At 41.0% G+C, this 16,818-nt stretch overlaps 1 protein-coding gene across 2 annotated transcripts in view; it reads left to right on the plus strand.

Moving 5' to 3' along the window:
- LOC112162082 (arginyl-tRNA--protein transferase 1) overlaps positions 1–8,177 on the plus strand; it is a 52,808-nt gene extending 44,631 nt beyond the window's left edge. For both annotated transcript variants that reach the window (XM_024297732.2, XM_024297731.2), the window contains exon 12: positions 7,598–8,177. In XM_024297732.2, coding sequence (XP_024153500.1) covers positions 7,598–7,776 — 179 coding nt within the window. In that variant the 3' untranslated portion in view covers positions 7,777–8,177. The remainder of the gene's footprint in view (positions 1–7,597) is intronic.
- Positions 8,178–16,818: the final 8,641 nt, after the last annotated feature.

Here is a 16,818-nt window from a genome sequence, read left to right on the forward strand (position 1 = left end):
CCTTTGTGTCTGATAGTGGACTGTAAAAATGTTCCTACACCCATTTATGAGATTAAATCATTTGACTGGAACAAACTTATCTTTGATTGATAAAAATATTAGGAGTGAAGGATGAAGGTGGGAGAGGGAGATGCAGTGTTTGAGATGGAGAATGTCTTGAAGCTGCCTGGTGGTTTTGAGCTGGAATAAAGAGATAAAGATAAAGTAAAATGATTCATGTGGAGGAGGAATGTGGGAGTCGGTAGCAAAACTTTATTCCCATGAGGTCACATCTACACAAGCAGGTGAAAAATGGACCTTTGATTAAAACAGATATTAGTTTTGTATCCCTGTCATGCGTTTCCTGCTGGCAGAATCAGATTACCTGATTACGTTGAATTTAAGCTTCACTTTTGAAAGATAATTTATTGTTATTCATTGTTCATACAGGACGTTTCAAAATAAAATTAAAGCCGCGAGAGGCCTTGTGTGGCCCGCAGACACTACCTGCCCTCGTCACAACCTAAAATGGCAGCTTTTGTGTTGAATTTATCTCCATAGCAACAGTTTTATGTTTTTGTCTCCCGGGGGTGATGGACAAGTCTATGTAATTTTTAAAATAATCTGAAAAAGTCAATTTTGGAATGTCTTAGCAATGACGATTTTCTGTTAACCATGCCCGCATTCCTAATATGTTCATATTGTATGCCATATCAGCTGCATTTCCATTCCACATATGTACAAAACTTTATCGAAATACTAGAAATGTAAAAAAAAAAACACAATTTCACAATTACACTGTTTTGATTAAATCAGAATTTTGCAAATAAAGATGTACCAATTCATGCAATAAGTCATGACGGCAACAAATCTGAGCAACCCTTTGATTTACAGCAGATTTCTGCCATGGCACTAGCGCTCATCATCATCTATAAAATAGATATTGGCATCTTAATCAGGTCATGGAGCGACAAGCTCCTTACACATGGGAGGGTGAGGCGATTTGGGGAAATCTTGGTTGGTGATTTTACAGAGGAGCTGTAGATCCAACAATTCCACATGACACGCTCAACTTTTGATGAGCTGTGTGATGCTGCGGGACCTCTTGTGGCGCCCAGCATAGCTGAGCGTGGTGTCCCATTGTTCCATCTGAGTTTTGCAAAATTTGTCAATTTCTAAATGCTTCAAAAACCACCTCCTACAAGTGCACAAACTTTTTTTGTTGAAATTGTCGTGTTTTCATCAGGCAAATTAATTATTGCAAACCTAATTTGCACAGTTTCATAGTCAATATGAATTTAGCTATTGTTTCGTTTAGCTAGACCAGGGGTCAGCAACCTTTAACAGTAAAAGAGCCATTAGGGCTTGTTTTTTACTGATCACAACCTAGAAGGAGCCGCATAGTCTTATTTTAGCCTATAAGAAATTTGGATTTGCATTCATGACCTTTTTTTTAAATAATAAATAAGATTTATGTCTGTTTTTTTGGAAAGAACATAACCAAAACTATAAAAAAAAAACCTAGCATCTCTCAAAATGTTATTTTTTTCGTTTGACAGAAGCTTAAATAACTTATTTTCAAAATAAAAGATGCTCTGTGGCAAACAGAAACATCTCAGTGCAGCTCTGGGCAGCTAGTAACCATTCTTGTGCAGCATAATATTGTATGTGCTTTTAAGTCATAAATGATCGAACGCTTTACAAAGTTTTGCTTTGAATATAAAATTTGCACATTCTGGAGGTAGCGTTGAGCAAACAAGACTTGTTCAGGTCAACAGGGATGTAAAAACCTACATAGTTTATCATCTATGTGCACCTCAGCCATCAATTTATAAATGTAACTAATCAAAATTAAACAAATGTTAATTAAGTAATCCTTACTTTAAAAAAATATACTGCTTATTTGTCTTTTATTTATTTATTTGTTCTTTTACCCTCTTTGTCCTGAGCAGTCTTACACTGCTGGGTTTTGTTATTTTAGTTTTCGGGTTGGGCCTTGGTAGTCTTAGTTTGCCGGCTTTGTTTATTTGTTTTCTTTAGGTAGTTTTTGTTAGGGGGAGCTGCTGACTGGTCGACATGGTTGGGTCAGCAGTCTCCCTGACTTATTTTATGTTTGGTCAAGGAGTCTCCAGGGAGAGATGAAAGAGCCACATGTGGCTCTGGAGCTACAAGTTGCAGACCCCTGATCTAGACCAATTAGCGTTTTGAATTTTTACCATTTTTCTGTAAGAAATATGCGAGTAACAGTGGAACACGCCTTTCTTTAAGCTTGCCACGTAAATACTGTTCAAGAGCTACGAATTTTAAAATCAACACTTTTTTAGTGGCTTACGAATGATGCTCAAGGAGTGAGGAGGCAATAGATTAAAATCTGTGGGAGAAGTTTAAATTTCTAGGCTGGTACTAAAGGGAATTTTTTTTTTTTTTAAAGATGTCGGTCTCTTCCCAAGGTTTTAGGTCAACAAAACTTTGGTTGTGGTTGTAAACTGAAGCTGTCGGCATGTGTGTGAAATTTTGTGAAAAATTTGAAAATCGCCAAATGTTACATTTTGCCACAAAACGGCCAGCAAGTCATGTGAACATCCCATAATGATTTGAAATTTTCTTTGGATATCCCCGACATGTGTTTTGGTTTTATCAGTGGACTTTGAAATACATTTTTGAGCCCCATTAAAGATTTGTGCCCCATTCATTTCTTAGACCATGATGTCATCCTTTGTTTATTTTTTTGTTATTTATTTGTTTGCCCAAAATTGATTTTCACCAGGTTTGAGGTGTGTGGAAAGTTTGAGTTTGTGTTGAGGTGAAATTTTGGCTCAAATGAATGAAAGAAGAATTGTGAAAAAAATCTAGTCCAGAATGGCTGTAGGGAAATATAAACTATTGCCTATGAACAATAGGAGACAGATGGAGCAAAATGATCTCATTATATCTGCTCCTTCTACATCAGCACATCAATACATGAAGACAACAACTCATAATAATAAAAGAATTAAAAATCATAACCTGATCTAAATCACCCGATTACAGGTAGAATTGAATATAATAGATTAGCTCAAATGAACAAAATGAAGAGTGAAGGACCAAGGACAGATCCTTGGAGAACTCCACTAATCACCCTTTAGTTTTTTGCCTTTTTATTTGCACAAATGGCTGTCAATTTGTTAAATAGTTTTTAAAACATTATAATGACAGATTCCTAAGCTCATCTAAGTAAGCTTTATAATCCTGAATACAGAGAAAGAAAAAGGATTTCAAACTAATTTATTGGTTAACTTAAACAGCTGGTTAAAGTGTTGGTTTGAGCACCACACCCAGGTGAGAAGAAAAACTCCTTAACAGCTCGTAATCACTCATTTACAGCACTGCCATTAACAGCTTAGCTGGAGGTAGCTCTGACCTTTTCTTGTCAATCTTTTCACTAATCCCTGTGCAGACAGACATCGCTGAGGCCTGGAGGTCTCACAGTTGTCGGTTCTCACCGTAGCCAGTGCCTGTTTGTGTAGTTTTGCCGGTGCCTCCGCTCCAGCGGGGCTTGTTGATCCTGGACCTGTCTGGAACATTATTTCAGGCTTAGCTATCCAAACGCACTGTCGATACCTTCCAGCGTTTGCTGCTCATCTCGGTTTTGGTGCCAACCAGAAGGTTAGACGGTGGCGCCTCACTCTGTAGGACAGCCTGTGCTTCTGCAGACACTGGTCAGCTAAAGTCCTGGAGGAGTGCAGCCGGCAGTAGAGGTGTGGGAGTCTCCTTTACCGATTTACAGCTTTTGTAGTTAAAAAAAAAAGCATTTGTTGAGACTTGTATAACATTTCTACTAGAGCTGCTGTTTCACACTTTACCTGTGGATTTGACCTCAAAACTTAATGTCCTTCTTTAAACTGAATAACTATAATGTGATTATTAAGAAGTCCTTTAAATTAAAAAAATATATATTTTCCAAAAGTGCTTTAAAGCGTTTGTAGATTTTTTTTTGGTCTAACTCCTGCAGAGAAATAAAAAACCCATGAAACCCTCATGAGAGACGTGACCGGAGAAAGCAGCATTCCAGCCTCTCTCCTCTGACGCCTCACTCGGGTCACTGAACCGGCCCGTCAGAGCAGAGCTGTTCTAATGAGGTGTGTAAAGACGGCTAATCTGAAGTTTACACGCCGCTCTTCTCAAAATGATTACCCCCCTCCCCATTGACACATGGAGGAAGGAGCGCCTCATTGTGACCTCTAGCAAACATACAGTAGGTCTGTGCAGAAGTTCAGCGCATGTGAAGCGTCTTTCACACTCGGAGTTTGACAGGCGGTGAGTGACCACACAGCAGAAGAGCTTTAGTCGCTTTTGCATGGATAGGGGAAAATGGGACAACCTGTTGGGGACACTGGTAAAATATCAGTAGATCATTCAGTGAGCCTGCAGAGAGAAAATATTCATTCACAGTTTTTCCTACGGGCATGCTGCGGCTCATCAATCATCCAGCCGCTAAACACTTATGCAACGTGATGAGATCCATCTATAGTTATTGACCATATGTTGGTTTATAAAATTACCATGAAGGAGGGAGGTCAAAAGGTCAACCCTCAACTCTGCAGGTTCAAGCTGTTACAGTAATCTGCATTTTGTTGATTTGATTTTGTTTTTGTCTGGGACAATGCCAGTTTTCACAGAAGTTTACTCATCACACAGTAGATCAACACTAATCCCAAATTTGTATTAGTTTTCTTCCACCTTATTCTCCATTCTTTAACCCAATTGAAGATTTTTTTTTCTGCTTGGCATTGGAAGGTTTACGAGAGATAACCATTGACTTGACAAAACCTGTTGCAGGCCGTAGACATGGATTGTGAAGACATTTCGGTTGGGTCTTGTCAGGCAAATGAAATCATTGTTTCTTTGTTGTGGCCTGGGTGAACAATGATGTGGAGGAAGTCCTCTGGTCTGACCTGCACAGAGAAAAGATGGTGAAGTGCAATAAATGTGAACATGGGTTTACAATAAAATAAAAAAAATAAAATCCTTAAAACAATTTTTCTCTATTTTTATGGGGCCTTTTATGAACCATTTTGTGAACAGTGTAAAGTGTTTGTTGTGCAGATTTTTGTGATTGCTGCGTCTTTGTTAGTTGTGACGAGAGTCTTCATTTTGACCTCAAAGTGAGATTTCGACTCAAGAGTCAAGTATTTTGTATATTTAGCTTATATTTTGAAAACTGTGTTTGGTTAAATTGGTCTAATGTTTCAGAAAATATATTTTAGCATTTGGAAAAAAACTGTAAAACAAGATTAAATCAAATGAGGTTGGGATCTCACACAAAGGAACTATTTTTCACTAAAGATAAAGTTTTGGTCTCACTGACCCAAATATAAAAAGTGGCCTTTTGTGCTAAACACTCAAACTCTGACTCTATATAATATAAAGTAATGACTAATTGACTATTAAATTAGTCGATTAGTTGACTAATCGTGGCAGCCCTAGTTTGGTTTAGTTAGATGGAAGCAGACATTTTTTTTACAGACGCTTTTTTTACTTTTTAAAATTATTTTTCCTTTTATTTTATTTGCTTAATGTAGTGTATATTAAAGTTGGAATTGGGGTCTGCCCTTGTCACCTCATGTTTCCTTTTGCTGGTCAAACACAGGCCTTGGTTTGGCCCTGTTTTGAATGTCTATCGGTTCCACAAAAGCAGTCGGAACCCGGTGATCCAGCTATCATCCGGTGTCATGGGTCGAGTGTTGTGAAAGTTTGAGATGGATAGGAATAGTGAGGGGCGCATGGCGAGGTTAGCTTCAGCCCTGACCTGATGGACCCTCACCACTCCTCTCCCCACTGACCCCTGAACTCAAACCCGACAGAGCCGCGACCCCACAGAGGCGTGTCAACCAACATCCGGTGACGGGATCTGCAGCCACTCAAAATGAGAGGAGCACTGGAGGAGGCTGAAGTGAGTGAAAGGGAGAAGAGATGTTTATGTGAGAAACGGATGTTTAGGTTTCCCAGACTAAGAGAGAACGATGAGGCCTCTGCTTAGTGTCACTGCTGCTGTTAAGAAGTCGTCTGGAAGCTTCATTTATCTGTCCAGCGTGTTCTGTAAAACCTGCACTCATTAATATGTTTGTGAGGAGACTTTGCTGTGGTGGAGTGGGCTGTCAGCCCTGATGAGGAACACCAGAAAACGCTGCAGGCCTGTGGCGGGGAAGCAGCGCACATTGAAGCACTCTCATTTCTTCCAGTCGTATGGAAGTTCCAGAGCATGTTTAGATCTTTAAAACCTCATTTCAAACATGGTGAGGGCTGACATTGGGCTGAATTTCCTCATTTCAAAGTTACTTTCATCTTTGATTCAATTTCTTGACTCAGCTGTTTTTCATGAAGAGGAGAAGCAAGCAGAAAAGCTCATCAATGATTCATTCATTTACACCGAGGTTCTAAATTCTGCTTCAGTTATAAAAACATCGCAGAGGTGGGTGGATAGGAATCTAAGGAACTTGAGGGCTTTCCTTCTTTTAGTTTCATTTCAGGCAGTCTGATGTGGATGATGAAACGATCCTTTCAGTTTTTGTCCGCAGAAACTTTTGTGTCTTTTATTTCTAACCTAAAAAAACATGCAAACCGATGTGTTTAAAGTATTTGAGTGAAATTCGATTCGCTTTTTATCTATTTTCTAAATGTGACATAGTTTCTCCAGTATGGCAGGAATTAATTAAAAATTCTTCCCCTTCCCGTCACCCATAATGAGAGCTCTCTATTCACACTCTGTCCCGCTAGCTTACAGCCCCCACCCCTCCACCACCTGGAGCTATCCAGCTGTACAGTTGTGATCCAGATGCAGCTCAGATGAGGAAAACAAAGGCTTATATGTAATTGTCTGTGAGTAGATGCATCAGAATGGAGAGAGAAGGCGCACCTGCATATTCTCTACATCACAAAAATACAATCTTCTCCAAGTGACATTTTTTCCTCTGCTTCTGTTTCACAATGATTAGAGTAAATAAATGCTCAGAAATGCAATTTTAAGCGTAATTTTCTTTCTGTATGTTCTCTATTATCAGAATTATTCCACAAGAACATGTTTAAAACACAGTTTTCATCTGAGTGGTTCTTTATATCGGACAAACTGGAACTCGAACCATCAGTTTTAGACACTTTATATTTGAAGAAATTAGCTTTAATGTCATTTTAGAGTCTAATTTTCTCTTACGACTTTGGTTTATTCTGTAATTTCTTACTTGGGTTTATTATGTTTATGTATTCTGGCTCAGTTGCCCCCTCCCTGCTTTGCCCCCCCGAAGTGGTCTTACTGTCAGAGAGGAGGTTGTGGGCTCTTTTCTCCTCGTCTGACCCCTGAGGATATTGTTTATTTTGAGCAGTTTCGTGGCTTTAATGGAAGCGGACGGCGTGACACACAGTGTGATGGTAAACTGTAAAGCAGACCAACTGACTGCCAGCTTCTGCTCCACCATGACTCCAACTTCAGGGCAATTACATCTCAGAGGGGGTAGGACTGCTTTCTGAATAATGGCGCTCCTCTGCCAAGTGACTCAGGGGTTAAAGAAAACGAGGCCGATGTTTATGGAGGTGGAGGTTTCTACGCCAGCCCCAGTTGCATTTATGACTTGTTTCTGTCCAGGAGATAACCGGGCGCTGAAGGATGTGGGCAGAGCTCTGGTGCTGCACCGGCGGACCGTCATGCCCTACGTGACGTACAGCGGCAAACGCAAAGGCGCCAGCGACGAGAAGGAGGTGCAGCAATACGCCAGCCTGGTTGGACAGCACTGTGCTGAGAGGATCCTGCTTTACCGCTCCTGAGCGTGGAGGACTTCTGCAGACCTGCAACCTTGAAATGTGGAAAACTGACCTCCTGCTGTGTCCATGTCTTTGCTTTTGGAAGTGCTTTCTGCTGCCTCTCCTCATAGTCTCACCATGCAGCAGCTACACAGTCACATGCTTTATTCATAAACTAGTCAGATAATCTCTCGCTTTTTATTCTTCCATCTCTTTTTGTTCTCCATCCTTCATTCCTGTTTCCATTCTAGTGTAAAAGAAAATCTTTCATTTCAGTATCATCTTCTGAAAATCCAAAAGATTCAAAGAAAAAAAATAATTTTAATCTATTTCCTCACCACTTTGTTGAATGAAGGCAGCATTGTATTTTATGTTTGAGCTTTTTGTTTGTTTCAAAGTTTTTAATAAAGGAGCTGCATACACTCCTCGATCTCCTCTTACTCAACACGATGACACCAATCTGATGTGGAACATGGAAAAATTCACATATTAGGAGTAGAAATGGTGCACATTCAGGCTTCTACTGTACAGTAGAAAGCTAATATTCTAAAGCAAATCCATGCTATGGATAAGAGCTTGAGCTGGACCTGTTGAATGAAGGAACAGCTGTTGGATATATGAGCTGACGGAGCGCAAATGTGAGAACGCGAGACAGCAGCGCAGCTCTCCGTCACATGAGCTTTTCTGGAAACGCAGATTTACAGTCCTGAAGTCACAATCATCATTTTTCAGATCTTCTCTGCACTGTAAAGCCTTTTATCCTCCGTGTTTGCTCACAGAACTCATCGGCTGGTGTTTTCAGGTTCTCTATGAAAAGCATAACTACACATTCTGCAGGTGTGACCAATGAATCACATTTTTTCATCAGGAGAAAAAAAACCCAGAAGATTTATGAAGTTCTTTCCATCAACACCTTCCTTTTTCGTTTCCTGTCGGTGTAAACACTCGTGGGTGTTTTTACAGCTCTAATCATAATGGAGGGGTATCTGGGGCAGGTCGGTTTCATCATCTGAAAAACAAAAAGTTATTAAAATTCTGGGAGTAAAGGCACAAGTCAAAATTAACTTCCTGAGCTGATGAAATTTTGTTGCTGTGAATTATGGAGTTTTATTTGCTGTTTTTTTTATTAACAGCCTGGAAGCCTTTATTTATGAAGCACTTCTGAGGAAATATAGAAATAAATGTTTAAGATAAAAACTATAGAAGTTTAGCAGCAGCAGCATTTTTGCCTCTGAACGTCCCAGCTGTTGTTGCGGAGACTCACCTGGAGTTAGGGAAGTGTAGCTGCAGGCTGCAAAGTGTCAGCGTGACCCCGTCCATGCTCTGCAGTGCAGCCTGACCCGTCTGCACCCACTCTGGAGGAAACCCAGTCTGACCTCATCCCACACCGATCTCAGTCCGGGTATGCACAGCAAATTCTCCAACAAGGTAGCCCTGATGCTAGCGACTGTTTCTCTCCCCTGTAAGGCACGCTTCCCTTCCGGCTTGCCGTCCACACACATTTGCAGTCATGCGCACAAACTCCTGGATCCAGGAAAAGCTCTAAATGTTGGTGGACACCACACATGGGGCCATGAGCCAGCACTGTGGTGGACCTCTCTCTGTAAAAACAAGCGGCCTGGACCGGACGGCTGTTTTATGAGCAAACCATAATGCCACAAGAAGTATAATGGTGTCACTACTCATAATTCTTAGTAAGTATGAGGTTTATGCTGACGACGCTGCTGAAGTACCGTTCAGCCAAGGGTCAACATCAGCAGGATGGGGAGGCCTGGAGGGGGGCTTCATTTTCATGTCAGGCTTCAGTCACAGAGACTCTTTGGATCCCTTTTGGTTTATTTTAGGCTCTCTCTGTGCCAAATGGCTTTGATTTGTCACGTTGGAAAGCATGCAGAGTCTGAAGAAGCTGGAGACCGAGAACATGAGCCCTCGGCAAGCAGCTGAAGTTTCATGAAGTGAACTGTAGGGCCGGGGAGAGTTTCCACTGTCAGGACAGATTAAATGTCAGCTTAAACTCAACTGACTCTTTATTTATTAGGAGCCGTTTCATGAGAAAACCTTCTTGCTCCTGTTCACTCTGAGGATCCGCTTATTTTTGTTCTTTTTATCCAAAGCTGCATGTGGAAACCTGCCCTAAAAACTAAGGAAGAGAATTTGCTGACTGTTTACATTAATGCAGCTTAAATGGTGCTTTTGTTTTGAAAGTCTCTTTCCTTCAGGGGTTTGGAAAACAAAGCTGATGCAGTTGATCTATCATCTACCAGCATCCTCATGATCACATCTCCTGTGAGGAGACCTGGACCCCATCAGAAGGAGCGTCGCACCACTTCCTGTTTGTCCGTTTGTAACTGTGGGCGGCGGGTGCTTTGATCTCTGTCTTTTTTTGGTCTCCGAAATCTGTCAACACTGCATGCAAGCTTAGCTTCATTATACCGTGGGGCGGGGGGGTCGAAAGTAAACACTGCCTGTGCCCACAGCATGTACAGTGTGTGTGTGTTTTCACCCGCTGGCCCTCACGTGCGTGGGCTGCTTGTTTGGATTGGCACCACGCAAACATGGTGCAAAGTTACATGCTTGGCTTTTTGTATTGTGTCCCGCCCACCTCCTCTGTCCATCATCTGTGCATCATGTGTGCGGAATGACCTCATGTTTGTTCTGGCACCCACACGGGGCCCCCGGCACCAGCGGACGCTTCCGGGCCGGAGGAAATGCCGGGCTGCTTTGTGAAGGACAGCCACTCCCAGTTTGAGCGTATCGCACCCTAAATGCGAGCCCTTTCTCCCAGGGATTATGCAGCGGCTGGGAGGGGGGGCACCCACTCCCACTGGGGCGCTGTCACCCAAATTCAACACAGTGGCTGCACTGCTCTGCGGGCCCCTCATTGGGACGGAGCACATGAGGGGAAGCATTGTCCCCTCAGAGACAAAGCTAAAGTGATTAGCTTGTGTTATTGAAGGACCATAGAAAATGCATTTTGACATGGGGCTTCAAGTTGATCCAGCTCTCTGCTGGACGCGCTGGAAGTCCTCACAAGCGTCGCATTGTTGCACACATACAGTATGTTCAGGCATTCTGCAGCGTCCAGGGAGAAGAAAAGGAAGACCTCCGTTTCCACATTGCTCAAATTCATCGCATATTAATGCACACGCCTGAGGTGACGTTAGTTCACAAGGATTTTTCTGGAATAAAACAACAATTTTTAAAAATATATTTGACATCTGCTGTCATTTATATTACTTCAAAGAACCTAAACTATTTGTTCCTTAAAAAACTATTGTAAAAATTGAATTCTGATGCATGTCCAGTGAGCTAAATGTGACCTGTTCAATCTTCCATCAGCCTGTAGGCTCCTGTCATACAATCAAGAAAATGTGACTCCCAGCACATTCTAACTTTGTGTACCATTTCCTGATTGTGATTGGCTAAATTATGTTGTAAACCTAAGGGAACAACTTTCTTCTACTTGACCTCCAGAGCCTTAAAGGGCCTGAACAACAGATGTATTTGTTTCTGTAATCAGAACCACTTCTGAAAAAGATTTCTATTTGTTATTTTTCTGTTCACATAATTTCAGTTTAGAGGATGGCATCCTCTTTAATTCACAGAAGTCGAAACCCTTTGAAAATTGATCCTGAAAGATTAATTAATTATTGAGGTTTGTGCCCGGATGGAATTATATGACACAGAGTCCTTCATACATCGGAATAGAGCTGTGAAAGAAAAAGCCTGGAGCAAGATTTGTTAGATTTGGATTGCTTTGACATTTCACATCAACCCTCTTCAAAACTGTAGGTGGCAGATGTGTGCTACTAAACAGTAGAAAAAGAAAAAGAAGCCCCTCCCTGCTTGTTTAGTGTGAACACCACAAGAATCTTGATCATGATGTGTCCATAGCTTTAAAGGTGATTTCAGAATAAGATTTGATATTTAAAGGCAAAAAAAAGCACTTTTAGGATGGAGATTTCTTTTCTATTTTTATTTGACCCCTAAAGCTTAAATCTGATGAAGGTTTTTCTCTATGAGATGTAACATTTTTAACATGACTGATTCATTTCAAAAGAAAAATCTAAAATAATCTTAAATAATCCATAATGAATTCATGTTTTTTGAACAGTTTGTGTATCTTATCTATCATCCACTGATTTTAACACATTTGTTTAACGTAACTTTCTCTACTATCTCATAATCAGTAAATGTTTCTACAAAGATATTTTAAGAAGATATAGCAGTGAACCTGATGTTAGTTACAGTCAGACTAAAGAACAATCCGGCCGTTTGAGAGGACTGTTTAAAAGCAATAAGAGAATCGTGGTTGCCATATATTTAGGAATAAATCCCCCTCTATATGTCCAACCTCCCCCTCCTTGCGTGCTTAATGTCTCTCTTCTGTTTATTCCTTCCTCATTGTCTGGTCTCTTCCTCTGGCACAGGCCTGTGGCAGCCTCACACATTCTCACTGGCATTAGAATACTAATGTGTCAGTATGAATGGAGGAAATCTGTCGGGTGGAGGAGACCCGACCCACCTCTCAATATGCTGCCTCTGGGAATTGTCTGCGGCCGCTCTCCCCGTCTCCTTTGACTCCCCACTTCTCAGTGAAAATATGAACTATTTTCCAGTAGCTTCTAACAGGTGGAAGGTGGGAGCCCATACCAGCATTCTGCCTCCTCCTGTGCTCAAATTTAAGCTTTAATAAATCGTTTTTTGGTGCAGACACACTGATCAATGTTTGCAGGGCTCTGTTGAATGCCTTGTTTGTTTTGTATGTTGGGGTGATGGGGGTGTCTTGGCATTACCACGGTAACATGCTGTGTCTGGGTGTGAGCTTGCCCCGTTTGGATGAAAATAAACCCTTTTGGATGCAGTCGAGATGATCAAAACAGACACTTGTGGCTTTAATGAAGCATTCAGCTAATAAACCTGAGCTGCAGAAGTTCAGCTCAATCTTTGAACAGTTTGAGGGTCTCCTCCTCATACATTTGACATTCTCTGTCCTGGATGTACATAAAAACACATTTCAATCTCCTGCATTTACACTTACCTGCTGTACTCACACCTCATTTTATGCTCTAAATGCATCTGACTCACAAATAGAACCAATAAAAAGCACAATCTTGCTCTTCATAGCCAATAAATACTTTATGAGACATTTTAATTATGGTTGAAATTTATAATGTGTGTTTTTCATTTTTAAAGTCACTGAAAAAGTTTAGTGTTAGTTTCTTTATAAAAAGAAAAAATTGTTAACTGATAAATCCACTGATCAGTGTGCCACTTTTTTTGTCTCTTTTAGTCGGGGTTTCCTGCACACATGAGCAGTCGTTCCTGATTAAAACACTCTCCTGTCAGATGCTGCATGCTCGGGGAGCAGATGAGGTCTTTGTTAGAGCTGAGATCTGTCCGTCACTCTGCAGGGCCGTGCCCTGCAGCCCATGAGGCCGTCTGCAAAAACACTTAGCTGAAGTGGGAACAGGCTGATGAATTCTTGGCGTGGCGTAACAGTTGGAGAAGCTCCTGGTGGAGCTACCACAAGTATGGTGGGTTTTTCCTAAATGAACTCTTAGAGGACTTTAGATGAACCGTCCGAGGACCTGAGAGGGCTGAAGATGTCCATGCTGATGGAGTGGAGGAGGAGGAGGAAAGCTGCTACGATTCTGACAGTTTAGAAAGAGAAGAGGAAAGAAAGTCTTTTGAAGACTCACTCCGATGAAAATTGGGTTTTTTGGTGTTTTTATAATGTTTTTGTGGTATTTTTCTAATGATGGAGGCCACATACAAAGAAAATTAAGCTCATAATTTCATTTCTGAGTATTTTTTTAATTCCATTCAAGAAAGAGCGCATCTGGGACATGGAAAGGGACAATTTTTTTTTTGTTTTTTGCAAAAAAACAGCATAATCACAACTAAAAGACGACTGGGAACACTTTAACAAAAGATGATCAGAGTGGGACTTTAAATCTGAAACCTTGCAGATCATTAGCCACAAACTGATCTTTGACTGGCCACAAGTTCGATGTTAAAAATGATGAGAATTTGTGGTAAAAAAGGACTTCTAGACTAATTCAATTGATGGAAAAACTGCCTGTTAAATAAGTTTTTCCTTTTTTTTCCTTAACTGTTTTCTTTGAACTAAAGCAACTGAACCATCTAACCAACATCCTGGTGTTTCAACGTTCTGCAGATACATCAGTTATACTGAGCCCTTTGCTTGATGCACAGACTCTTAAATCCTGTCTGATCTCTGCTTTTTCTTCACTGATATCAATAAATCAAACCACAACAGCGTTTCAGCCAGAAATCAAGCTGGATCCAGAAGCTGTGGCCTCTGAACCACATGAAGATGCAAAGCGAGATTCACTGATCCCAGAAATCCCCAGCAGCACGCAGACCGGCTCCGGCTCATCCAGCAACTGTGGCCTCTGGACCGCGGCCCGTCGGTGTCTCACAGAACTGATCAACACAAATCGTTCCAAGCTACTGGAGTTGCTGAATGTGCGTGAGAGCGCCGGCTTAACGTCTTCTGGACAGATTTGTGGCTGACCCCGCTGCTGCATGATCGGGGAATCACGTTCTATTCCTGCATACCAGCACTCATCCAAGTGAAAAAGCAGCTTTTGCAGAAAAGACTTTGCTTTTTATTTTAACTTTGCCGCCCATCTTCAATAAGTCAGTGCTGAGCAAAGACAGCAGCAAACTCAGAGGTTAGTCAGGCTTGCATAGAGTGGATTTATGGGAAAATATTCTCAGCATGGGCTGGTGACAGGACTAGTCCCTCCTTTAACCTGAGAGTTTGGGGGAGAAATGAGCTGATAAACTCAAAAGGTGTGAAAGCTGTTCAAACTGAATAAAAAACAAGAATAAAAAGAAATGTAAAAGGAAACTTTGGGAGAAATAAACATCATGGTCCTGGCTGCGCTCTTGTTTCGTTTGGCAAAACGAGGTTTGGCACAATCACAGGCCAGCTAGGATCCAGGAGAGGAGAAAACCAACCCTCTCCTTCCTGTTAGTCTTCTTCCCTTCAGACCTTCTGTCCCTCTTTGCTTTCTTTTCTTCTTGCTCGTCTGTCTTTCTTCTCGTTCGTTTTTCAAAGTATTTTTCAAGTCGGCCACGACTGGCTCAGAAAACCTCAAAGTGGCCAACAGGCCTCAAAGAGGATCTTTCTGAGCCAGCTTGGGGTTTGAATAAATGCCCCTGTTGGTCTGAGCATGGGTGGATTTTAAGTGCACCACCTTGTAAAGGCTGGAGATAATTTGGGGTTTGTGTTTGAGCAGGGTTCTGGAGGCCATTGGAGTCATCTGAGAAATAATGTAAGGAAAAGCTGAGCCGCAGAGCTGCGGGAAGGGAAGTGTTTTGCTCTTTGGTCGTGTTGTGAATATTATTTCTGGAGGAATGGGTTCATTGTGGCAGGAATGAGTCTCCTCACGGGGAGCCCACGCCGCTCTGCGGCCTCCGGGTTTTACTGTTCTGTAAACAGAGCGAGGAAGATGACGGTCCACGCCACACATGTGGAGAACCGGAGAGAATCAGCGTTTGAATCTGAAACGTCTGTGCTGGAAGGTTTCTGCCAGATTTACAGCGAAGTTCAGTGGCTGGAAGCAGGAAGAGAAAGACAAACATCGAGCTTGGTGTTGGAAAATGTGATTTTTGGAAGCAGAAATGAGACACATAATGCAATCAAGAGTTTGACTTTCCGCGTATTTTGATACTATTTAAACTGTTTTGGGACCCTTACAGTTTTCGGTTTGGAGGTTAAACAGTGAGTTTGGTTGGTGTGAGAAGAGGCGAAGAATCCATTTCTAAGTTTTTTTCTAAATTTCAAACAGAAACTTAAGGTAGTTTTAAAGAGTAAATGGAGAGGTTGCAGACTCCACCTGTAAACATCTGTGACCTTCATCTTCATTAAACAGATGATGTCTTCTCTGTTTTGTTCAAATCAAAAATTCAGTCTTCAAAAAATCCTGAGAGGTCAAATGCATCCATGCAACTTCAGGAAATGAAAGTTAAACTATTTAATTGAACAATCTTAACATGCTATTCTTTTATAGATTCTTATAGAATTTTTTTTTAAATTCATTGTTTTTAATCACCTTAACAGAAATCAGACTCCCGCAGAAACGTCCACCAGCTCCAGAAGAACAAAGTGTTTCTGTTTGCTAATGACCATATAATTATTGCATTTGACAAATTGTAGCAATAAGAGTGTAGATTTTTGTCCACTCACACTTTTACCCAAATTAGGTTGTTTTTGTAACACTTTACATTTGTGTGAATTTGCCCACTACTATTTTGGATTGTAATACAATTCAGACACATGCTACTTTTAATTTTTATTTTTAAATGCCAAACAATCCCTAGACTTTTATAAATTCACTGTGTTCTGATGATGAAAACTTGGAGGATTTATAAAAAATATATTTACGTATACATTTTTTAATGACTAATTGTGCAAATGCAATGCATTGTGGTCTATATTTGTCAATTGAGTGAGCTTCAATGTACACTGTTTTTTTGTTGATATTTCTGGGAAATTTCCAGGGCACTGGATTTGGGAATTTTACATTTGGACATCCCAAAAAATGTCCACTGTAGTGCATCAACGCTGGGGGAATTTGGACAAAGCCCGAGTGAGGAAGCTTTGATCTTCATCAGTTTGGTCATATTTTCTATCCTCCTCTATATTTATGATTTAAAAATATTTTTTTTACTGAATAAATATATAGTTTAGAAATATTGCTGTGTCCAATTAAGATATTTTAGGTTCTGAGGTCTTTCTTTGATTTAATTTTCTATGACCAACCTTTCCTGGTGGAACTGGTTCTGTGTGGTTCAGGTGATACTTTTCTCACCTCAGTCTCTTGAAAAAGCTTCATCTGTCTAATGAAGAGTGTAACTATCACAGTGTACCATAATGAAATGAGTAACGTCTTTCAGGAAGATTTGGTCAAGCGTGCCTCCGTAGTGGGAAGTGGGAGTGTCATGGTGCGGTTCTCCGTCATTTTTGATGAGTCACTCCTGAAAATGAGAGTATTCCTCCAACTTTCTTTGGCCTCTGCAGATCTGCAGAAA

Source organism: Oryzias melastigma, linkage group LG15 (genome assembly GCF_002922805.2).
Source record: "Oryzias melastigma strain HK-1 linkage group LG15, ASM292280v2, whole genome shotgun sequence".
Classification (NCBI taxonomy): domain Eukaryota; kingdom Metazoa; phylum Chordata; class Actinopteri; order Beloniformes; family Adrianichthyidae; genus Oryzias; species Oryzias melastigma.